Source organism: Hemibagrus wyckioides, linkage group LG18, assembly GCF_019097595.1.
Source record: "Hemibagrus wyckioides isolate EC202008001 linkage group LG18, SWU_Hwy_1.0, whole genome shotgun sequence".
In the NCBI taxonomy this organism is placed as follows: domain Eukaryota; kingdom Metazoa; phylum Chordata; class Actinopteri; order Siluriformes; family Bagridae; genus Hemibagrus; species Hemibagrus wyckioides.
In genome coordinates, this window is record NC_080727.1 from 16277991 (window position 1) to 16303432 (window position 25442).

The 25442-nt window shown below is 41.8% G+C and overlaps 1 protein-coding gene across 3 annotated transcripts; it reads right to left on the bottom strand.

The window, feature by feature from the left end:
- Positions 1 to 381: 381 nt before the first annotated feature.
- On the bottom strand, positions 382 to 25048 carry aff4 (AF4/FMR2 family, member 4). 3 transcript variants are annotated; one of them, XM_058415166.1, is made up of 20 exons: positions 24747 to 25048; positions 16333 to 16459; positions 13249 to 14022; positions 12860 to 12904; positions 12599 to 12685; positions 12205 to 12235; positions 11987 to 12056; positions 11818 to 11901; positions 11328 to 11469; positions 10106 to 10900; positions 9554 to 9630; positions 8922 to 9147; positions 7486 to 7574; positions 6564 to 6627; positions 6006 to 6142; positions 5661 to 5732; positions 5347 to 5440; positions 5101 to 5144; positions 3931 to 4151; positions 382 to 3741 (listed from the first exon to the last, which is right to left on the bottom strand). In XM_058415166.1, exons 2-20 carry the CDS (start codon positions 16453 to 16455, stop codon positions 3614 to 3616), a joined length of 3303 nt encoding a protein of 1100 aa, XP_058271149.1. In that variant the 5' UTR covers positions 16456 to 16459; positions 24747 to 25048; the 3' UTR covers positions 382 to 3613. The 3 variants fall into 3 exon arrangements, with proteins under 3 accessions (XP_058271149.1, XP_058271148.1, XP_058271150.1); XM_058415165.1 differs by lacking the exon at positions 24747 to 25048 and adding an exon at positions 20018 to 20184; XM_058415167.1 differs by lacking the exon at positions 24747 to 25048 and adding an exon at positions 19860 to 20011.
- Between the last annotated feature and the right edge of the window lie 394 nt (positions 25049 to 25442).

Here is a 25442-nt window from a genome sequence, read left to right on the forward strand (position 1 = left end):
AGGAACATATTAAAGCAGATGAGTGAGTGTGAGGTTGGGTTGTAAATTATTCAGGTTCTAAAATGAATTTCATCCTGTTATTTGGAGCCGATGACTGTTGCTGTGATGGAATCTGGTCTGCGGCTCGCAGCACCGGGCCATTATATAAACCAGCTTCAGTCACGCCTGTAGTTTCTTCATCAGATTATTAAAACACCTTTCAAGGTCCACATCTTATATAATTAATAAAGTTACAGAAATAGGAGCGGTCTATAATAAGAGCTTTGACCTGAGAAACAGCGAGTGGCAGAAAACAACTCGACATTTCAGCTGCTGGAAAACTAGACCAGGTCTTCAAACGGTACTTTATCAGGAGACAAAGAGAAAACCAGACAGATGAAGTTCAATAATCATATATATTTTATTCTCAATACAGCGAAATACAAAGACTCAGAAAACCCATTAGTATCCAGTAATACTCACTTCACAAAAAAAATGTTTTTTTTAAATTACAAGTTTGATGATAATCGAGGCTTGTGAGAGTACCTTTAAATCCTAAAATCATATTGCATCCATTATATAATATGTAAATTTCTCTGATCAAACTCTACAATACTTTAAACCGATTTGGGGTTTGAACCAACCGTGGAAGTTTTGCAGGAATAATTTGCACTTTTTGTAAATCCTATAAAATGAGCACAACATGAAAACACAGAAGAGCTGAACGTACACAAACGCCTGGAAACATCTGGACAAGACCACACGAGCTACAGCCGTCCTACAGGTTTCACTTCAACATCTCGTTTGGACAGGATTAAAAAAAAAACTCAACCACGATAATCAGCATCACAGAAAACAGCCCGAGCCTAAGAATCTCCATGAGGAAACTACGGAGTTCCGTTAAAAACTAAATAAAACAAACAAACAAACGAGTTAAGATTTAAAAAACAAACAAAAACACGGTCTGGATGTGACAGGGAATCATGATGTACAGTGTCAATAAAAGAGGAAGAAGTTCAGTAATGAGTCTAATATTAACATTCTATTTACAATTTCATACAAATGTTAAACTGCCATAAAAATTTACCCTAAAAGAGACGCCGTATGTACAATTTATACAGATTAGCAATTAAATACAAACATGCAAGTGTTTTCATTTTGTAGCAGATGTCAGAAAAAAGTTTTACCCTGGTTTATAGTTACATGTGAATTATTATTGGATTTTTTAAAAAAAAGAATTGCTTAAAAATAAAGGAAACATCAGGAGAGGGGGGAAAAAAAAAACAAAAATCAGCCACAGCAGTGAATCAGCTCAAGTTCTGCTCAACTCGGAGCTTCTAATCAACGTAGTGCACAAGTTACATATGCAAACGAGTAAACCCTGTTCATGATCGTTAGACTCGTTTACCGTCTGTGATTTCATTCAAACCCAATGTATAAAACAGTTATTAAAAAAAATTCCACACCATGTTCTTGGTCTCTCGTCTGCATTCGACTCCTCTATAATATTCGGAAACCCTTAAAATAATAATAAAAAAAAAATTAAAAAAATGCTACATTCCTTTCCAAGCCAGGAAAAAAAAAGCACACTTTGTTGGTTACTGAACCAATAATATTAATAATAATAATAATAATAATAATATTTCTAACGTCGTTTTGGCAAATTTAACTCTGAAACCCATGTAAGCGAGATTTCTCCGTATCAGAAAGCTGAGGAATTCACGCCCGAACTGAACGAAGGCAAAATGCAGAATATATCTTTGGGTGCGTCGCCCCCTTAAACCCACCGTCTAGACGTCTACAGTATATCTGTTTGTGTGAGTATATAGAAGGAAGTAGCTCAAGTCTCGCTTTGACGCTGACGTTTAATACTTTGAGAACACACAGATGGTGCGATTGCTGAACTACTGCAGAGTTCGCTGAGAGAAGTGTGTAAAAAACATCTGCATAGACAGATTTCTTCTCATCTCTGAACGAGCGCGAGAAGAAATAACAGTTTGTCCCTACAGAGAAAACAGGGAGCCGACGGATTAAAAAACAAAAAAAACAAAACAAAAACAAAAAACATTATTTCTAGTGCAAAAGATGGTAAATTTCCAGCATTTAATACGCTGCAGACTGACAGGATGCAAATCGTCTCTGGTACCTTTTCAGATAAAACACTTCTAGCTTACACGCACTGCAGCACGGACAAAACCGTACGGAAAAATACACCTTTATGCTTCGGTTTTCCTGGCCAGAACGACTTAATATGCGATAAACTGTGTACTGTTCTGTATGTAGAAACTATAAATATAAAGTACATGTGTAATAAATATATTCCATATGAGCCTCCTTCCTGTTAAATGATTTGTTATAATAGACAATCGACTATGATGCTATAAAGGAAAAATCCCAAGACTGATATTAAATACTTAAATATGGCAATTTCATAAACATCCCATAATACAACCCTGTATTTAAGGTGAAGAAGAATAATAATAAGAAGAGCATTATTCACTATTCCGTGTGTGAAAATGTCAATTCGAGACAAATTTCTGTATCTAAATAAAATATTATATATATATATATATATATATATATATATATATATATATATATATATATATATATATATATATATATATATATATATATATAAAATATACACACACGCACACTGGGTGGAGCATTGAAGCGGCAGTAATAAAATATTCATGTGCTTAGGAAGAGGAATGATGTGGATAAAGAGACTCTTCTAGAAATCTAAAAGCGAGTAGAAAAAAATGTCTCTGTCACAATTCAGAAAAAAAAAGGTCCATGTACAAGTGAAAGTGGAACAAAATGGGAAAAAGACAGAGGAGGAGTGGCCTGAGGGGGAAATCTGGGAATTGATCTGATGATGCTTCAGGTCCTTTTGGTCATCGCTGAGGTGCTCTGAATCGTCACGCTCGAGCGTCTGTGTATACGGATGATATTTTGTGCATGTTATGATATTTCTCTCTGCGATCCGGCTCGACCACGCCCGTTTCTGGGCACTGAATGGAATGCTGGCTTTAAGGATTAAGTCATTAGCATTCCGCAGCCTTGCCCCATGTCACACACTTCCTGTCTGACTATTGAACCCGGTTCCACGAGCAGCCCGTGTGCACAAACATGTTCCTGTATATCATATACAAGGCACAAAAAGAGAGAAGGACAAACCCTTAGTATTTAAAGCACCTTTGGTTAAAGGGAGGTACGCTGGTTTAAAAAAAAGAAAGAAAAAGAAAACCTAGTAGGAGAGATTCCATAAAAGTGTTGTTCACAGCTGTCAAGATTTTAAACAAAAGCAAACAAAAACAAAACAAAGATGGCTTTTGTTGATTTGTGTTTCAGCGTGACGAGACGCTGAGCCTGACGACGCTCCGCTGATGAAGACGTGCACGGTGTTTGGTCACCTTCGCCATGAACGGGTAGCGGAGAGGGGCGGGGCTAGCCGTAGCACTCAGTGTTGTTTTGCTCAGTTGGCGGTTGTGTGTGTGGGGAGGATTTTTTTGGCAAGCTGGTGTTGAAAATGGACACAGTGTCACAGATATGTCTGAGGCAGATTAAATAAATGTGAGTAAGGCAAGAAAGAGAGGAGAGGAAAGAAGGAAGGAGACGAGGGAGAGTGTTATGAAACGAGCTTGGCGTCGAGCCGTAGCCAGTGGAGACCTTGCCGTGTGTAGTGGACCAGTTCAGTCATGCTGCTGGTGTTGAAGATCAGCGGGCCCATTGCTTTATCCAGCTCACTGAAGAACTCTGAGAGAGAGAGAGAGAGAGAGAGAGAGAGAGAGAGATCAGCACATGAGCTATAATTATTATGGGTGTGACTCTCCAAGTAGAGAGTGAGCAATACTTTAAAAATAGAGAAAAAAGTATTGTATTGTCTATAAATACTGGTTTCTATTTTTGATAAATTGTAAATTAAGCTAGAATCCCTCTTCGTACCTCTTTGCTCCCGGGCCAGTTGCTCGGCCTGCTCCCACACCTCCGTGGCGAACAAGAAGTTGGAGGTGACCTGCACGTAGCTGGCAGCCATCTGGTGTATGCGCTGTGGGATAGTGACAGAGGAGCTGCCGCTCTGGCTCGAGGAGCTGCTGGAGGAGTAACTGCCCGCACTGCCAGGAGACACTTTAGGCGACACTGGGGATGGCATTCCGACCGCTTTACTGGGGGGGACAGGAAAAGGAAGCGGTCAGAAGGCTGACATTTCAGACATGGTCAATGGAGACAGCTGAGATACGATTCAGTATATTGACATTTATTTCTGAAACAGGATATGGTGTCTTGTTAAAGCACTTGAACGATTTACACAACAGCTAATAGCATTCGAAACAAGCCACACCTCCGGCTAATCTAAACAAACCTCACAGTGAGCTAGTTAAACACCGAGAACAGTGAAGAAATTAACGAAAGCCTTTGCTGACTCGTACTGAAGGAGAATCCTGATGCTGTATAAAGACGGAACCCTCTTCGGGTCTGAGCAGGAAACATCTTCCAGCTGTGAAGATCTCCATGTTGGTAGAACACCACTGATAATCACCTCTCACATAACCGCCACCTCATACAAACTTCACTACGACTTTTATTCATCACAAACTGAGCAATGACTTGAAAGAATGAAATGTGTGTGTGAAGATTCTCACAAAAACACACAGATGAACCATATTTACTGCTAACGAACTGTTACTGTAGAGCAAGACACACTTCTGGGGGGCAGGGCATATAGAGTTTTAGAGAGCGGTTGATTGGATGATTGATGATGATCCAATAACGTAGCATCGGTGTCTGTTAATCAGGGGATTTTGAGATTGGGAGAACTTTCAGAATCATTTGGATCTACAGCTTTACACACACACACACACACACACACACGTGACTGGTAATGTGAGCAGTAAATGAGTGCAACTTAAAACCAGTGGAGCAGTGGAGATACTACCACTAGAGAAAAGAAATGTAACCCTTTACAAAACTAATAGAAAAATCTGTTATTAAATCAGAGTTATTAAGAAATAAAAAGGTTTGAAATGAAGATTCGTTCAGAACTTATCAGAGGGAAACCGTGACGAATCTGCAAGTTATGGAAATTAAATAAAAATAATTAAAATAAGGTCTTACTTTCCCATCCCAGGAGACGGTGCCTGAGTGTTACTCAATGAATTCTGAAATAAAAAAGAAAAATAAAATACATGCTCAATCACAGTCACTTTAAAAGGATTCAAAACGAGCGTACATGACTAACATCCCAGAAGCGCTGCGGTCAGTTAAAAGGCAAGCTGATGAAGGTAAATAATCTGATAATGAGCTGAATGGTCATCCTGCGGCTGTGTTCAGAGCAACGCTGAAAAAAAAAAAAAAAAGTACCTTCAAATGTTCAGTGAGTGTCTTTGAGTACTTCAGAGCACTTTCCTTCCTCAATTTAAACAGCCTCAGGTAGAGGAGAGACTGACATCTCAAACTAGAGAGAGAGAGAGAGAGAGAGAGAGAGAGAGGTTGCCTTGTTTAAGAAGATATTCTATTAATTGAAACAATTATAAAGCTTGAATAAAACCATGAATAAAGCTAAACTGTACATCAGGGATAAATAATATTTAAAAGATATAATTCCCAGGCTCCTTTATATCTACAAAGGTAAAACCTGCAATATGAGGACATCACAACACGTATAGATCACATACCACAACACTGCCAGCCTTTTGTCTGCTGAGGTAGCGTCTGGTGCCATATAGCTCTTTAATTTCATAGTGTACCTACAAATCGAAGCCACACAATCAGATGAGAAATTAAACACCACAACAAGCTGAATAACATCACACTGGACTGCAAATATTAAGACAAGTGATGTGGTGTAATGAGGACACCTAGAGGCTGCAGATAAAACTGCAAGCAAAAGAAAACGTGAGCATGCAAGCAAAACACATGCATGCGCGCACACACACACAGGCAGGAAGACAGACGCAGACAAAAACACGCGCAAACACAGACACAAGAACCAATGAGAAGTGCAGGTCTGGAATACGTACTTAATGAGTTCCACAGTTTCAGCATACATGGGGAAAGGGGACTTGGCTTCCTGTGCACTTTTCTCCAGCGCATTTCCACACTCGATAAAGGACACCACTGCGTCCAGGTAATACACCGCTTTTTCAAATCTGTCCATCTTTAGGAAAGAGGAAAACGCAGAATTAGGTCAGAAATCAGCAGCTGCTTTCTAACTACAGTTTCCTGGAAAAATGACAATTCATATACAATATTAACACAGAGACAGAAACAGCTGTTTACAGCTGCTGTAATGTGTTTGAGAACAAGTTCCAAATTGTTCCGTGCAAGGTTAATATAAACAGAAACGTACGATGGGTTGCTCTTAATCGATTAAAATTTTAATTTGTATCCTGGACAAATCTCTGTGGTATAAGAGGAACAAAACACTTCGTTACAGAACATCCGATTTCCCTTTTTCCTTTACCAGCTTGAGCTGAAGTGTTTTGTTCCTGACTTCATGAATATTAGACGAGCTCAGAGAAGAAAGCTGTCTCTTCTATCTGTTGAATAATACTGTACAGGAATAAACTCCTTCTTACCAGAGCGTCTGCGTTGTGTTTCAGCTTCTTAGCTTCTTGGAGGTAATGGTCAGCTGAATGAACCCTAAACACAACAAACAAAGTTGTGACGTGACCAACATGCCATCATGTCAGGGTTCGATTCCTATACCTCGAGTCTGAGCTGTGAGATCAGACACCATTAGACATTAATCCCATTCTCTTTGACAACAATTAATCTACATCTTTAACAAGTGGTTCCTACATGACATCTTGTCAGTTCCTGGATTTCTAGCTTTTTCTCACATTATACACCGATCAGGCATAACATTATGAGCAGTGAGAGGTGAAGTGAATAACACTGATTAGCTCCTCAACATGGCACCTGTTAGTGGGTGGGATATATTAGGCAGCAAGTGAACATTTTGTCCTCAAAGCTGATGTGTTAGAAGCAGGAAAAATGGGCAAGCGTAAGGATTTAAGCAAGTTTGACAAGGACCAAATTGTAATGGCTAGACGACTGGATCAGAGCATATCCAAAACTGCGCAGCTCTTGTGGGGTGTTCCCGGTCTGCAGTGGTCAGTATCTAACAAAAGTGGTCCAAGGAAGTACCCAGCGACAGGGCTGTGGGCTGCCAAGGCTCACTGCTGCACGTGGGGAGCGAAGGCTGGCCCGTGTGAACCGATCCAACAGACGAGCTACTGTTGCTCAAACTGCTGAAGAAGTTAATGCTGGTTCTGATAGAAAGGTGTCTTTTGGCAGCAAAAGGGGGAACAACACAATATTAGGCAGGTGGTCATAATGTTATGCCTGATAAGTGTATAACGTAATATATGATTGTATAAGTAATTTTTTTTTAAATTCGGAGGTGAAATACAGTAAGGTGTAATACCCAAAAAAACCCCACAAAACAAACAGAAACAAAGTCACGTGAAACTTAGAGAGTGGACAGGTCTGTATTACCGGTCCTCAAAGTGCAGCTTGGACCTCTTGGAACTGTCGGAGGAGAGAGGAGGTACAGCCAGCTGATTCTCAGATTTAGAGCTTTTATCCTGCAGGGGAGAAAGAAACATGTAAGATTATTCATCACCACCATCATCACCACGATCATCATCCTTCTCTTCAGTCATTTATAAAAAAAAAAACCTTCATAAGAGCATGTCTGGAAAAGTGGAAAAATGAACCTGGAAAATAAAAACATGATAAAATGCTAAAATCTGATTGGCTGAGCCATTTTCAAAGCCACTGTAAAATACACCCATCTACAGAACGCTTGCGTCTTTGTGCATAATCTCACCAAGCCTGAAATCAGGGGTACTCAGAAAGTTAAGTTTCCATCTGAAAGCGTTCCAGTGCTTTGACTTGGAAAAACTGAAGAGGGATGATGTGTAGTGCAGCTCCACTTGTTCATTTGTGTTTATTATAATTCTCCGTTCAGAGGGTCTTACTGTGAAACATCATAGTGGCTACACATCATAACACTGAGAATCAAGAACAAAAAAACTTAACGAGAAATCCGTTGACTGTGGGCTGTGTGTGAGCGCCGCCATGCTGCTGTCAGGATTGTTCATGTCAGAATTATGTACTAGATGGTGCCCGAGTTACTGACTTGGAATTCCGAGTGAATAACTGTCCGAGTCGGAATTTTCCGAGTTCTGTGTACAAGCGATCGCATTAGCTTTAGCAACTAAAGCTTGTTGAGACACTATATTACATCACATAAAAATTAACATTTTATTCAAATTGTTTGTCACCATTTTATTATTCACATAAACTTCAAAAGTGGTCAGCAAATTAAATACAAAACCCATACAATGTGCTGTGTTCTGATGCTCTATATGTTTTCTCCCTGATGTCATGTGAAACACCAGCTCTCTCTGTGACGGAAATCTCATAACTCATTACACACACTGCCCAAATGGTCTGTTTTGATTTGTTTAGTATGCATTAATAATGCACACACACATCCTTTGAATAAACTTTCTAAAAATACCCCCCCCTGAGGTCAGAATGTAGAACAGATGCTGCATGGTGTCATGGTGGCGGTTATGTAAAAACACATCCTCTTCATGACATAAACATTTATTTTTAGGGAGAGTGGCATTGAGTCTCTGTAAAATGACACCCGGATAAATAAGAGGAACAAAATAGAACAGCGGTTTGTTTTCACGTCCAGAGCATGCACGTCTGCACACGTGTTTATTAAATCACCTATTGACTCATTTTTACCTATGGTAAAAGAGGAAGAGGAAATGAATTGCATGTTTTTATATACATTTATAAAAAAGGAAATCATTTCTAGAACAAATAGAATTTCTGTAAATGAATTTGGAATCAACCTGAAAATTTCTATTTGAATAATTTATTAATTTTCTCACAAAATAAGAAAACACACACACCTTGATGTCTTTGCTGCTGCGGCTCTGTTTGTCCTCGCCCTTGCGGTGTTTGGAGCTGGAGCTGCTCTTGGTGACGTCCTTGCTGTTGGTGTTGATGGGCAGCGAGCTGGACGACTGACTGACCGTGCGTTTGCGACCCTGATGCTCTGACTTGGGCGTGCGCTGAAGGGTCAGGGAAGGAGACGGGACAGGTTCTTTATCCTTATCCACCACACGCTTTGCTGACCTGCAACAGATGCCATGTTACTTGTGTTAACAGCCAGAACATTTAAAATGTGCCCAAATTCTAGAGAACAGGGTTTTTCTACAGAAATCTCTCTTAATCTAATCCCGTCTCGACTGCTGCACACACTCCGCAATAAAGCCTGATTTATGATTGATGTTCAGACACAAGTGGCATTGTTCTCTCTCTCACACACACATATACCTACACCTGTGTACTTTATGTACAATCTAGAAGAATAAAAGCCACACCCACTAGACCGCATGTCAGAATCTAAACATTTCTGTACATCGGTATTCCAATCTGAACTATAAATTGATTAACATTCATACACAGTGACGTTGATGAGGAGCACTGTCTCTCTTACTCCTGTCGTCATGATTGCTCTGTGGTGTGTTATATCACTTACTCTTTACTGGGTTTATGGTGCGATGACTTCTCTTCCATCCTGGACTTCTTGCTTTCTGGTTTCAGACTGTCATCATTCTACAGACAGAACAAGTCAGAGTTCATTTAAACTGAATCTGAAGTCATAGTCTTTCTGCAAAAACACGTTCGATTTACTCAGTCGGATTTGCATTAGATTAAATTTAGAAACAAAAACTACAGCCAAGTTATTCAATTAAACCTAAACAGTTTAATAAATTTAGTCTTCACAGTTCAAGTCAATAGACACTGATGTTGCTGGTCATTTGGTCAGTTACTAACATGACATCTGTCCATCATTACTGCCTTCCTAAGCCTTTGTCCTTATTTGTTGACGTGTTTATATTAAAGCTCTGCAGCAGCTGAAACATAATATGCTGTAGTCAATAGCATTACTTTAATAGTCATCGGGTACGCTAGTTATAGCTAGCTTTAATCGCATTAGCCTAACAACAAGAAAACATTAAAGTAGAAAAACAAATAGCTAGGGCTGTTATCCACACCAGCAGTTTCAGTCAATTCACACCACACTCACCTTATGTTTCCTCTTGCCTTTATTGGCTTTACTCTCCCCTGGCTGTTTCTGGAACTCCTTGCCGTCGCTAGTCGAGTCCCGCTCCACCTTCACCTCTGGGTCTTTAAAAGTTCGACCTGGCACGCGGCTCAGCAGGTTGAGGTCGATAGAGACGAGCAGCTGCCTGGGAGCCGTTTGTTTCTCATCAGACTCGCTGAGCGGAGAGAGAAGATCTTTCTCTTCCATGGGGGAGAAAACATGGGGGGCATACTTAGGAGTGTGTGAGGAAGATGGAGCACTCTCTTCTTCTTCCTCGTCCGAATCAGAGGATGATGATGACTCCGTTTCAACAAACTCACGTGACTTCTGCTTGCCCTGAGGCTTGGTTCTACGCTTTTCCGGAGGGGCCCGTACATCTTTCTTGGGCTCTTTCTTCGCAGCGGGTTTGCGTGGACCCTTGTTTGGTGCTCTTGCACGGTGCTGAGGCGTCTCGGCTCGGGGCACGCTCTCCACCCTCAGGCTGCCCTTCGGCTCCTCCGCCACAGCGGGCTTCTCTGACTTTTTGGGCTGCTTTTTGCCCACTGAGCGTCTCTGGCTGGCATTGGCTCCACCCTCACCGCTCTGCGCGGGAGACTTCTGACGGCCACGTCCGCTCTCTGAACCTTTCTGTGTGGCCCGCTGGTCCCGACCCGGCGCAGGGATGGACTCTTTGGGCCCCTGAGTGCCACTGTATCCCCGAGCAGCGCTGCTCTCTCGGTCCTCCATTTTGGATAGCCAGTTGTCCAGCTGCCACTTATTAGCTGGAGGCTGTTCTCGCTGGAACACAGATCAAGAGGTAATCCTTTTAGAAATCAGATCTCAGGGACTGTAAAAACTCAACATTCATTTAATTCACTGCTCAAAGCAGCATCTAGAAATATGGAGCAATATTATAACTATGTACACTAACTCATGCTATTGTATTTCAATTAAAATAAACAACAGACCAGATTTACTATTCACACAACTGCTAATAATATTAAAAACTAACAATATTCACATAACTGCTAATAACAATCAACAATGCATCATCATGATTCTCTGACCAGGAGCCATTTTACACAACACTGCAATGACTCATTTCATCACACTTATCTAGGCCATGTAACAGAGTCTCTTGCAGGTCTAGACAATCTTGTTTCGCTTCATTAGGCTTTATATTGATAGTGTGTGTGTACATGTGTGTGAGAAACTGTGTATGTACCTCAGGTGAGGCAGCGCGTGGTGGCTCATTGGCTTCGCTGTCTGTAGAGCTGCTCTCACTTTCGCTTTCAGATCCAGAGCTGCTCTCTGAGCCACTGTGACTACTGGAGTCCTCTCTATCAGCTACTTCACTGTTATTATTACTGTAATTAGCGAAGAAAACACATTGTGCGCACACAAACCGGTCAGTATACTGTAAATTACACATATAAATACACAAACACTAAAAAAAAAAAAAAACCACACACAAAACCCCCAAAATGATAGGCAGAGCACGAAGCTCTCGAGTCCGACTGTTGAGTCACAGTGGAATTTGATAGCTTCATCAGAAATAAGTAAACAAACTTTTGCCAAGTATTCTTAGTAATCCCAAAAATCACCAGTGCACACAGAAAGAACACGGTCGATACTCAACGACTCGTGAATTAAATAAATAACCAGTTTGAAAGATCTACTGTGTTGCATGTATGACATCCGGGTCTGTTCAGTACCTAGCTGAGGTGTTTCTTTTAGCAGCCTCCTGGTCTGCATCGCTGTCTTCACTGCTACTGAGCTTGAGGTCGTCATGAAGCGTGCTGGAACACAGCCGCAGGGTCAAAACACGTCTTACGCTCAAACAGTTTCGTTTAAAAATGCAGTAAAACTGAACTCTGAACTCACTTGGACGGGTCTCCATCGCATGCCTTATTCTGCGGCGCAGCAGATGAACCTTTTCCTGAGATGCTTTTTTCTGAGAGAGATGAGGAGATATGTTCCCACAGTGTCAATACAACAAATAAACTTGACTCTCTGTGAATGTGATCTGTATGAAAGGCTTAAATTAAATAATTATACAGATACACCTCTAAAATCAATACATTTATTTCTAAAACACTTACTGAGTCCTCCAAAGCCTGTATGCTGGGCATCCTGCAACATACACACACACAGAGTCATTGATTCTCAGGAAAGGCAGAAATAACAGACGTGTTCGATACACACATTATCAGATTATAAACAACTCCTTCCAGCTCCTCTACATCATTACAGCCACCAGTTAACCTCATTACACGCCGTCTGTCTGACTGTACCAGCTCTCTGACTCAACAGTGACTCAACTTGCTCAGAATTTCTGCAACTCCATTTAAAAATAACCTGCTACACTGGGATATGATATAGAGGAGGAACAGCGGAGGTATAATGGAGGTATTGGTAAAGGAACAGTGGAGGTAAATGATGCGGGGAAAAAAAAAGTAAAATGTCGGTGCAGGAACCTGAGCAATAAAGTCTGACCTTTGTCGGGAAAGGAAACTTTGAAGGCTCAGTCTTGCAGGGGGTGTGTATGGCTGTGAGTGGAGGAGGCCAAGACTGGGTCATTTCCTGAAGAGAGAGAGAGAGAGAGAGAGAGAGAGAGAGAGAGGGAGGAAGGGAGGGAAGGAAAGGGGTGGTAAAAGAGGGAGGGGGGTTAAAAAAGTGTGAGATTTATATGAACATCCAAATATTCAGAGCAATAACACATAGTAAAGTAAAATGAATAATAACTCCTGAATGTACCTTTAAAATCTCATCCACACAGCTCACGTCCCCCGTAAGAGCTCCCTGCCAAAGTAAATAAAGCTGATCAGCATCACGCAGTTCAGAAATAAAACAAACATCAATGATAAAGGTTCACGAACACACAATTCCCGGATTTTGTTTCAGCATCAGAATGATGGTCTCAGGTCTAATGAACCCCTTGAAAAATTTTACTTGTAAAAAAATAAACCTTGGAATATTCATCACAAGATTAGGTCTCAGGGCCAGGTGATGTGATAAATCATTATATCGATAATATTTCACCATACATTCTTCTGAGACAGTGTGGAAATTAAATTCCTATTATTATTATTATTATTATTATTATTATTATTATTATTATTATTATTATTAGATTAACTTCTCACCTCTACCGGTGCCGGGATCTTGAGCTTGGTGAGCGACGCTTTGCCGTTGGCCTTCATCTCTCCGACGCTGCTGCCATGTGACTGGCCTCCATAGGATTCCGAGGAAGAAGAGGAGGAGGACGAGGAGGTCTTGGGCTCGGCTGTCTCCTGACCGTCCATCGGCCTGACGTAAGCAGTGGGCTTCTGCAGCATGGAGCCGGGTTTGGACATGAGCGAGGGTGGAAAAGCCTGGCCTGAGTGCTGCCCACTAGGGAAGGTGGACGATGAAGAGGAGGAGGAGGAAGAGGAGTGCACTCTGGATGGCGAGTCCCAGTTGGCCTCGCGGTCTCTTGGTGATTTGGAGTGGTAGCGCTCCTTGCCGTGCTGCTCGGCCGTTAGCGAGCGCGAGTGTCCGCTCGAGTTCGTGGAGCCCTTGTGCTCATGTTTACTGGACTTCTTGCTACTAAATTCGCGCTCGTGCCGCTGGCTGTTAGTGCCGCTGCGCTGGCTAGTGCCGTGGCTGCTCTGATTCGACGAGCCTGATCGGTTCTGGGACTTGGATAAAGATGAGGAAGAGGTTCCGGAGGTTGAACCGATCGGAGTCCATTTGTTGCTCTGATTCTGACTGACTCCGCCTCTCTGCTCGGGGTACAGAGACTTCTCCTCTGAGGAGGAAGAGCTTGATCCTTTGGCCAGGAGTTTCGACATGGGAGGTTCACCAATGGTTTCTTTCATCTCGTCGTAGTTTCCTAGCATGCTCTGGATGCGACTTGAGAGTTTGTCTTCCTTGCTAGACTGTGGAAAGAAAAAAACCGTATGCTGTTATTTCTTCTGGAATGTGGTTTGTGTAGGGTGCAAGAAAAACTGTTGCAAACGACAAAGTCTATGTGAAATATTTTCAAGCCAAGATAAGATCAGATCACGTGACTTGCTAAAGTTCTTCTTTGTGAGTGGGAAAGGTGTGTGTATTTGTTGTCGTCTTGTTGCATCGACTATTGTCGATGACGCTTCAAGCGCCAGGACAAAGCCTGATATTCTTCTGTGAAATGTCTGGATAAAGTGTTGCATTTATTCCCCTCAGTGAGTAACCTGTTCATCTCTGATGCTCCCAACACCATGCTTCACAGCTGGGGTTGAGGGTTTGTTGAGAAAGTCTTTCTGCCACTTACTACAGAATAAAATGCTGATGGTTGTATATCAACTTGAGATGTGCAGTTTTATTTTCAGACAGCTGTGGTTTCCTCAGCAGACTTTGTTAATAACCTCACCGCCTGGTTTTCTTCCAGCAAACACATGAAGAGAGAATTCAGTAAGTACTAGTGGTTTCTGCAGATCTTCTGCTATCATCATTTGGTTCTTTTTTTTACCTATTCAGCACTGAACGATGGTGTGATATTCGCAGTTTGTGACCCGCCATTACATAAACCCAACGTTACGATTACTGAGCGGACTGAAGCCACAACAACGCAGACACATGAAAAGAGAATTAAACACACAAGCTCTTTCTCTTAATTTTTTTCATATTAAAGATGCAAAGAGTGATATTTTTGTTTTTGTATATTCAACAAAAATGTGGAGAAAACGTAGAAATTATTTTAATATATTGCTATGAATCATGGCTTCGTATAGGCGACATGGCTGAGAAAAACAAAGGAATAAACATACAAGAGCAAGTTGGACCCCCAAACTGTAAACAAATTCAGAGTGCAACTGTTCTTTTCTTTCAGCAGGATGTGTTTGTAATGCTGACTAATTGGTGATGAAGATCAGACGGTGTTTTATGAGTAATGCAGAAATCCGGGTCAGCAAACGGTTCTGCACAGCGTTTCTTCCAGCAGCTAGAACGCTGATAAATACCTGAAAAGCGTTGAACTACTAAAAAGGGGATTTCTGTTTTGCTGTGTTGAGTTTGTGGAAAGCACCAGTGCAACATTTCCTCCTCTGCGAAGGTCTTACAGTTCATCTCCTGTGTTACTCCCTCATCCTTGCACTTATTTATTTCCACCGGTCAGTAAAGTAAGAACACTCCTGTGTAAAGATCAGACTCAAGCCTCTCTGAAAGCTCTGTAATTTCACTCCGAGCTCAACAGCCTTCAGCTGCCATCAGACTTCATCACCTGTGACTCCACCTATAAGCTCGAGATCTTTTACTGAACCAAAATCCAACAGTAATAATGGGTTTTACCAAAAAAATGTACAAATCCTTGATACGAGACAGGGGAAAGTGTTCAGGACAGATGAGGTTATGCTTTCTGCTTTCTCTGTACAATGACAAGCTGTGTTTTCTTTGAGTGGAGAGAGAGAGAGAGAGAGAGAGAGAGAGAGAGAGAACAGGATCTCTCAGATGTTCCACAGCATTGAATCTCACTATAAACTGTTAAAATGTGTGTCATGTGCTTCCTAATAAACAGTGTTCGTAAATCTCTGTGCTATTAGCATAAGACAATACTCTGGAGTGACACAAACATACAAAAAGAGGGAAAAATAAAATATAAAATAAGAGCAAAGCTTTTAAACCTAACACTTGAATAGAGATGATTAACAGAAACTGATTATATAAGCTGCATTTTTTTTTTTTCAGTCCTCAGACACTCAGAGCAGCAGATCAACAGTGACCATGTTGCCCATGTGGACACTAGACAACAGACTTAGAGAAAAATGTTCCCTTATTATTTTTCCAAACTATAACTCCACATCAAACCTGAGACTGATCGCTTTCCTGTCTGATCAAATCATCTGTGCTGATCACACAGCATCAGACAATCCAGGTATCCTTCAGGAACTTGAATGGATATTTAAGGAGAGTTCAACAGGTACGAGGCTTTAGAGGAGCAAGGAAAAGGAGAAGAATCTGTTAGAGAAAGGCTGAAACTCAATCTCGGTGCAAAGCTCTAGTTTTCCGAGCTTCACAGCAGCTACTGAGGTCAGAACCACCAGCGCACTCGAACTGGAACGCTGAGAATAAAACCCTCATAAAACACTCCGAGTGAAATAACTCTCACAGGATGAAGATGATAAACATGAGCAACCGTGCGAAACATAAAAAAAATAACTCGCACACTCAACGACTCAAAGCGAATAAAGAGAAGAAGGGAATAAACTTACCACTTTATAAGGTTCAGGAAAGAGGGGGGAACTGGCGGGAAAGGCCTCTCCTCCCTGCTGGATTTCTTGATTTCTCCTTTCTCTTTCTTTCATACGGAGCACATTCCGGTCTTCACGGTTCATGTTGCTAACAACAGAGACACAGTAACTAAGCGTGGAGAAGAGGAGGAAAAAGCAGCTTTCCAAAAACTCGGCCCACATTTAAACCATGAGAGGATCGTGAGCATGCGGACGTAGAATATCACACCGGGACATATAAAAACATCTGCACCATGTGGGTCATGAGCACCAGCCGATTTAAAAACCATGTAACCTTAAAACTCGGCTTACAAAAACCATTAGAATTCATTTAAATATTCTGCACAAATTCAATACCAACGTTCTGATGATCATTATCTCACACAATTTCCACAATTCTATATTATTAGAACTTCTTATCACGAAGCCCTGCTTGATGTGAGCCTGTAACTGTAGACAATCAAAAGCAAGCTTTGCGCTATGGACGGAGCTACGCTGGAAAACGCTCTGCTGTAACAATCAGCTGTACCTGTAACGCGAGACTCATTTCTCTGTATTAAGCGGGTCGGAGGAAATTGTATGTTCAGTGACTAACAGCAACTTAACACTCAGGGAAATTTAACTCAGGGACCGAAAACAATAGTTTGGCGAGCGTTAATTACTCCGCTGGTAGATTTATGCCGGGATGATAAGCGAGAGGCAGCGTGGCCTGGTCACTCGAGATCCCGGTGGTCAGATCGAGTATCACCAGCACCGGGCACTGACCTGACGCTAGCTAGATACCCACGGGTTCTGCTGACACGCTTTCTTACAAAGTCATGTAGACTTTAAGTGAAGCAGGAAAGCAGGGATTTCTCACCTTTCCATTTTTTAGCTCAAACCTAACCTAAGATCACATACACACCTGCCCCATATACACACACGACGCGTTTTACAGAAAATAATCAGGATCAACTCACACGGACAGCGGGCTAGCAGACAACAGATTTCTCCCTGTTAAATGATTTAATTATCCAGAAATATAGCGGGTATCTCCTCCGACTCGGGTGCAAGTTGGAGTGATGACATTAGCAGCTGTGAAGTCAGGAAGCCAATCACTCAAACTGATAACTAAAACATTCTCTGTTCACTGCGACACAATGCAAGAGCGTGCCACGAGCAAGGGAGACGGAGGAAAGGGGGCAGGGCTTACAGGTGGAGAGTTCAGGACACCTATACACCTGTCAATCACATTTATATGTTCAAAGGATCATTTCCTGTTTTATTGTAGAGTAAGAGACTGATCTGGAGGATTTATGAGAGAGATCTCGTTCTAGTATACGGTCCAATATCTGTACATGTCTGTAAACACAACACAACAGAAATCAAAGTAAAGGTGACTGGACAGGGTGTCAGTGTGGATTTAATCTCAGGAGCCTCCGCTACATGTGGACGCTGTTGAAAAAACGTCTGTAATGACGCACATCCGACGCATGAACAGTTCAGTGAATCAAACTGAAGAGGCTCTCATTCACGTCCCAGTTTCAATAAGCCTGCTGCTTCAGCTCTGTTATCCTCCGGATCAAAATCAGCGGCTGAGCTGGAAGCCAGTTAGCGGTGGACGTCGGGAAAGCTGACGGATTTGATCTAGCTTTAATATATACCTGATAAATTCACTTTAATGGATGAGTTTCTGTCATTTACACAGCATTAGAAAGGCTGAGGGGAAAATTCCATCATTATGACACATACAGAAGGCACTCGAGCTAAACGTTCAGGTTATTTGTGATGCGCTATGATCTGATAGATACTCCCTTTTCCTCTTTGTCAAATAAAAATGAAAAAAGACGGATAAAAAGAGACTAAAACCCTATTCAAACAGGAAGCTTTTCTCCACAAAAAAAACCAGATGCTTTAGCAAAGGCACGTCGCTGTACACCCAGGCCGGGAGGTAAAACCTTGCCTCTTCTCATCTCCACAGCCTCTTTGGCTGCTTAGATGCTGTGCTGTGAAGGGAGTGTGATCACATGACCATGTGACAAAAACTACTATTAACACCATTATCATCATCATCATCATCATCATCAGTACACTGCTCAAAAAATGAAGGGAACAGTTAAATCACACACTGGATCTTATTGACTGAAATGTCCAAGTTTACTTATTGCCACCATGACAACTCAATGTATGCCTGTATGCTCTCCACACAATGTCTGGGCCTGCTCCTGGTAGATGAAGGACAGTGTCCAGGGGGATCTCCTCCAAGACCTGGATCAATGCATCAGTGTCCTTGACAGACTGTGGTGCTAATTAGCAGCTTCAGAACATCTGATCCATAACGTACCAGAGGTTCTCAGTTGGACTCAGGTCTGGGGAAAGTGAGGGTCAGTCAATGCCATCTATGCCTACGCATTACAGCCACATGAGGCCGGCATCATCATGCATCATGTGGACCCCAGGGCCCACTGCACCAGAGTGAGGAATGACAACGGCTCTTAGGATTTCATCCTGGTACCTAACAGCAATAAGGGTACCATTGGCTAGCACATGGACGTCATGGAGGATATTCCTCCCCACCCCATCACTGACCCACCACCAAACTGGATACATCATGTAGGAAAATGTTACAGGCAGCAAAATGTTCCTCATGGCATCTCCAGACTCTTTCACGTCTGTCACATGTTCAGTGTGTCAAATGCCAGTCAAACTGCACAGTGCTGGACTGTGACCACAGGTCCCACTAGAGCAAGCTGAGTCCACATGCCACCCTGATGGAGTCTGTTTCTGACAGTTTAGTTGGAAACAACCAGACCAGGAGACTGCTGGAGGTCATTTTGTAGGGCTCGGACATTGAGCAGACCCCAGTCCTGCTCTCCTCGTCTACCAACCCCGTCTCCCGGTATCGCCTCCGTGCTCTTGAAACCTTCTTCGAACCTCCTTGAGATGGCATATATGGATGTGCCATCCTGGAGGAGCTGGACTACCTGAGCAAGCTGATTGGGTTACAGGTACTGCCTCATGCTACAAGCAGTGACAAGAGTCCTAACAAAACATAAAACTAGAGACAAACCAGTCAGGAAGGATAAAGAGAAAGAAAAACCCCCACCTGCAACACCATACCCCTTTTTTGGAGGTAATCTGGCTGTTGCCTCTCCAGTTCACCTACTGTCACTTTCATTTACACCAAAGCAGGTGAAACTGTTTCACAATCACTTCCACTTCCTAACTGGACATATAGATATATCCGTGAAGTCTAACTGACCTGGTGTTATATTTTAATGGGTAGGTTTCCCTTCATTTTTTAATTAGTGTAGTAGCAGATTTACTAACAAAAATAATAATGACTAATCTAATGGGATAATAGTTTTTGATTAAAATAGTGATTATGTAAACAAGATGTATTTCACTCCAGTCCTAAACCTGATCTGTGTTCAGAAACCTGACACCCAGTACTGAATGTGACTGAAATACATCACTCATCACTCCAGATTATTCTACTGAACAAAAAACAGAAAATGGCTTCACTCTACCTGAAAAAGTTCAAGCCCTGCGATCACGTCATGTTCCCTTTAATGACCTGATCGCTTGAGACGGAAGATTTGATCGTCTACAACTCTGTCAACAGCAGAGGCAGAAGTTTTCGAGCAGAAAGACGTCTGAAAGTCAACATTCACTCCCTCCTGCTTACCCTGACTGAGAGGCCATGGTCTTAACCACAGAAACATTGGAAATGGAGGAAGAAGAACGAGGAGAAGGACCAGAAAGGCGTTCTTGCTAGATTCCGATCAGTTATCGTGCACAAGCTTACACACTTCACACACCATGGTGAGATATTTCCTAGCAGTGGAGATAAATCAGACTAAGGGAGGGTACGAGCTGCCAGTGAGAGATACCATTCTCACTGCTCTAGGAGGGGGGGGGGGGGGGGTCAGGGACAATACAATAAAGCTTGAGAGAGAAACATGCTTGTGATAGAGAGATCATTTGTCAGGACGGAGTTCTGGGAACGGCTCTGCATCTCCTGGAACACAGGCACTAACCAGGAAATATCGGACAGGCTTAAACCATTCCTCTTTTACAGAACAGCCTCCGCTAAAGCCAGCGAAAGCAGGTCAACATTTCACTCGGGTTTCTCCTCAGGAGAAAATGGTACAGCCCGCCTCACTCTAAATAAGGACATGTTATTTTATGCCAGACGAGAAGCTCCACCTGCTGACGTGAAGGTTCAGAGAAGAGCTCAGCCAATGAGAAGCCATTTTTCTTACTCTTCTCCTGCCCCCACTTTAGGGCAGATTTCTTAAAGGGCCAGCGTCTGTTCTGTGCTGTAAAATCCTTCAAATATAACCAGCACTTGCATCATGCCATGTGTGATGAGGCAATCCGTGGAAACGTGTAATAACCTGCCGAGTCTGACGTCACCGAGGCCCAGTGGAGTGTACTGAATTTCCACTGAAAAATAACAACTGAACACAACACAACCTGCAGATCTGGGCAGTATTCAGGATTCACATTCATAAACACACACATTCGCAGCTTAGATGTTTATCAAAATCATACACTGAAAAAAGCGACAGAATTTAAGTAACCCCAAAAACACAGTTTCCATGTGAGACCAAAACAAATAAATGGTTTTCGCATTAACATGAGAATGTTCGTGTTTTCTGTAGGGCTCCGAGATGATGTGTACTTTGATTATAAGTAAATGAGGACGTTACAGGATCAGGCGTCAGTGTTTTAACGTCTGCAGTCAGCTTCTCAGTTCTCAGGCGATGCAGAATGTTTTGTTTTACAAATGATCTGCCCTGTGGTTCTCACCGCACTTTAAATCGAGTCGGGTGACGTTACCAAACATGCAAATCAGATCCAGGTGAGCCGACTTGCTCAGATCTTCCTCAACGACAAAATAGAAACGGATGCCGATTTATAAACCTCAGGAATTCATTTTCTTGTTGTAAGTAAACGTCCTGTTATTATGGAATTAAAGCGGGCATGTGCAGTTTCTCTAGACTCTCCATCTGAGCTATAACAGATGAGAGGATACTTTAATCCGATTATTTTTGCCCCTTTTCAGTTGGATATTCCTCTGATGTCCCCATTATAATCATTTAATGGAGGTTTCTCACTGAGATCAGATCTTACACTAACAGTTCAACGTCTCACGTGTTAGAGACACGTCTGATGTGCTTTTTTTTTGTGTTTGGTTGTTTACATTTTCTCTAAAGTGTGACCTCAGAATCTAACACCATGCTGAAGACGTCACACTCTTGATTAATGAAAGAAATGCTAATAGAGTCATTTTACACGACTGCAGTGCTGAAATTTGTAAACGATCAGAGACGAAGCAGGAAAACCAAAGGTTAAAGTCCTCACGCTCCCGTCTGAGGAATTTTTTGAATTCCAAACCTGATGAAATTCTCAAACCAGCAGTCACAAAACACTCGACTCGACAGCGCCACCACATGGCTCTATCTGCTACAGCATTTTTTTTTTTATCTGTTCTGTAAGATTAAGTCATTGAACAAGTTTTTATTTTGTTAAGTGAAATCCAGATTTCTACGTGTCTGAAAAAGCTGGAGTTATGGATCAGGATATGAACAGCTTGCTCAACACCACTGTGTATTTCTACTTTCCCAACATTTCCATCAGCTTCTTCAGGATTAAAGCAGCAGGACACGAGTGAGGATAAAAACGTCTCGCGCTCAAAAGCACCATCCCAGCACAAACATGGCAGAAGCTATGAGGTGAATGAAGTGATATCAGCGTCCGGACAGAAACGTTGACACCAGCACGTCTGTCAGGGAGTTATTTCTTCACCACCACAGTGCTGCAGAGGAAACGGTTAACTGAAGTCAAACAGGAAGTACAGCACGGACGACATGAAACAGCGTTTATAAAACGAGAGTCCTGTGCTCGAAAGCGGACGCTTAACACAATTCTACAACCGTCAGCAGCTCTGTCTAGGTCTTACACAATAAACACACATCCGTTTCCAGTAGAAAAACACTCACTGGGTGTATGTGTGCCACTACAGGCCTGTAAAACTTGCTGATTTGTACATTTATAAACTGGTTAATTACATTTACTCCACTCTATATTCTTCCTTTATTTCCGTTCACTATAAAATGGCTGACCTGTGCCCAGTGTTCCTGGGATAGACTACGGATCCTGCATGACCCTGACCGGGGTAGAGAGGAGGGAATATTAAAAGTGCAGAAAGTCAAAGTGAGGGTCAATTGCTGTTTGGATGTAGATGGTGCAATAGATTCCAAGATAAGATTGTGAAGTTAATCTCAAAGGTCAAGAGGCATGAGCGCGAGAGTGAGCGCGAGAGCGAGAGAAAACAACAGAAACCTGATTACAAATCGTTCACATTAGACTACGTGATCCTGTAGTTTAATAAAGCTGAGGTGTAAAGAGGAAATTCACTGATACAGGAAACAGTTTACTTCCTTCATTTGACAAAATTTCTGTTTTCATGTTATTAAACAAAACAGTCTCAGAAGTATTAGCAGCCTCAACTACACCCAAGTCATTTATACATACGGTCTTTAAAATAGACCAACAAACATTTCACTGAACATCCTGACACACTTACATCCCATTAAAAAGCTCACTGATGTGTTCTGAATCTATTCTGGTCTCCATCATCACTCTTATGATCACAGAATAATAGACAGTATTTCAGGTGTATACACAGCTTCCACAGCTCACGGCAATATTCCAGCAGCTTTCAGCGTGAATCAGACTGATGTGTGTTTACACTCTGAGACGTGACGGTGTATAAAGCCCTGTTCTGACTGGATTAGTTTCCCAGCCAGGCCTCTGTATTAACTTTTTTTTCCCCCTGATAAAACTCACATCCAGACAGCAAGACCATGATGAGTTCTCAACAGGCTGAATTGTTCTACGATCTTAACGTCATGTGTGAAATTAGATCTTTAAGAAATTTCAGTCTTATTATTTAAAGAGAAGTTGATGATATTATGTGGATGTGAACATACAGTAACTCTATATATTTCCTGTAATCATCCTGCAAGACCTTGCTTTACCGGATTTTCTTTTCTTTTCTCCTCATGTAAACAATTTCCTGCTCTCCTCTTTTCTCGTTCCCATGAAGCGCACTCAGTCGAGGTTTTACTGTACAGACCGAGAGTACGACTGAGGGCCTTTTCCGAAGCGTCCCTTTAATCCTGTACATTGCAGGAAGTGTTCCATATCTGACCTCAACAGAGCAGAGCGTCGTAGTGAACTGGCCTTGTTTACAAAGTTATTATTAAAGCAACTGTATGTTACAGACTCACTGACACTGGACAGATAAACTCTATCCAATCTACACCTGTCTGGTTCAGGTGAGTCTGTCCACCAGTGGGGATCTGGTCTGGCAGAAGTGGAACCTGATGGGCTCTCCTGCAGATCATTCCAGATCATCAGAGTGATTCAGTCTGATCTGAACTTCATAACAAACCTGCACTATACATATATAAAAAAAAAAAATACTCCTACACATGACAGATATATGAACCGGTGTTCGTAATAAAATGGTCTGTGAATGTATATTACAGGCTGGGGAGAGAGGGGGAGAGAGAGAGAGAGAACGAGAGAGAGAGAGAGAGAGAGAGAGAGAGAATGAGAGAGACAGACAGAGCTATATATATAGCTAGACACAGAGAGAGAGAGAGAGAGAGAGAGAGAGAGAGAGAAATACAGAAATACATAGAGGAGATAGACAGATAGATAGACAGATAGATAGATAGAAATACATAGACAGAGAGAGAGAGAGAGAGAGAGAGAGAGAGAGAGAGAGAGTTAGTAAGATAGATGGATAGATAGATACAGACAGATAGATGAGAGAAATACATAGAGCTAGATAAATAGCTAGGTAGAGAGAGACAGAGTGAGTGAGTGAAATAGTGAGAGAGAGAGAGAGAGAGAGAGAGAGAGAGAAATAGATTAAATAAAATTAATCTGATAACTAAAACAAGCCCTGATTAAAATAAAAAAACGGTGTGTGTGTGTTCGTGTTGCTGAAGAGCTGGAAATCTGTTAGAGCTAAACAGGACAACTAACGAAAAGCTAAATTTGCAATAAGTAATAAAGAAGAAAATAGGTACCGTATTTATATATAAAGAGAAAAAACACCAAGCTGAATGGAATTTAATCGCGTTTCCAATTGAAACACTTTAAAAGGAACGGTGTGGTAAAGTGTTGATCGTGCTAATGCTAACCTGCAGCAATAATAATAACAACAACAACTCCAGCTAGCTGTGCTAACCGAGCTAACAATCCGCTCCGGCTTCATCGCGGAATTAAAAACGGCAGCACAATCACACACGCACACAACACCAACATCACGCGTGTTTTCCGCTAAATAATGCAGACTTTAGGAGAATCAGATGATAAATTCCTGCTTGTTTTACCTCTTGTCTTGTTTTAGGCCCAAACCATCGTAGCTTCTGAAAGCCTATTTTTCTCCTTTGTCTTTTCTCCACTAGGACTCGGGGCGCTCCAATAAATGTGTCATCGGGGAGAACTGGTCTAAAAAAAATAAATAAAATAAAATAAAACTGGTTCTTAAAAAATACCTAATCTTGTCTTTAGCCCGCTCCGGCTAGGTAAGCCATGAGTCATGTTTACTCTGCGTTATTGTGTGAGATAAAATGTTCACTAATCTGCACCGCATTTTGAACAGATTGGGACTGAAGCAGTTCCGAGTCCTGAGAGGAAGAAAAAAAGTCACGTGACGCGCGCGCGCACACACACGCGCGCGCGCACACACACGTCCCCAAATGACCAGCATGGGAGCCGGACTCGGTAAAGGTTCTGATCCAGTGACCAACAAATAAATCCATATTCTAGATTAAAATTATTTTCTGGACTTTAACCGAACCGAAAGATTTGTGTTAGATTCTGTTCTTCCACTAGCGGGCGACAAACAGCTCAGAAATAAACCCATTAGCAAGCTGAAGATCTCTGTAACTGTAACTAATTTATGGATTTCAAATTAAAAGGGATAAATACTTCACATCTCTTAATTTTATTTCATTTGTTAATAATTTAACTGGACTCCAACTTTCATCCAGTTCAGGTCAGTCTATACACACACTGTTCTCAGA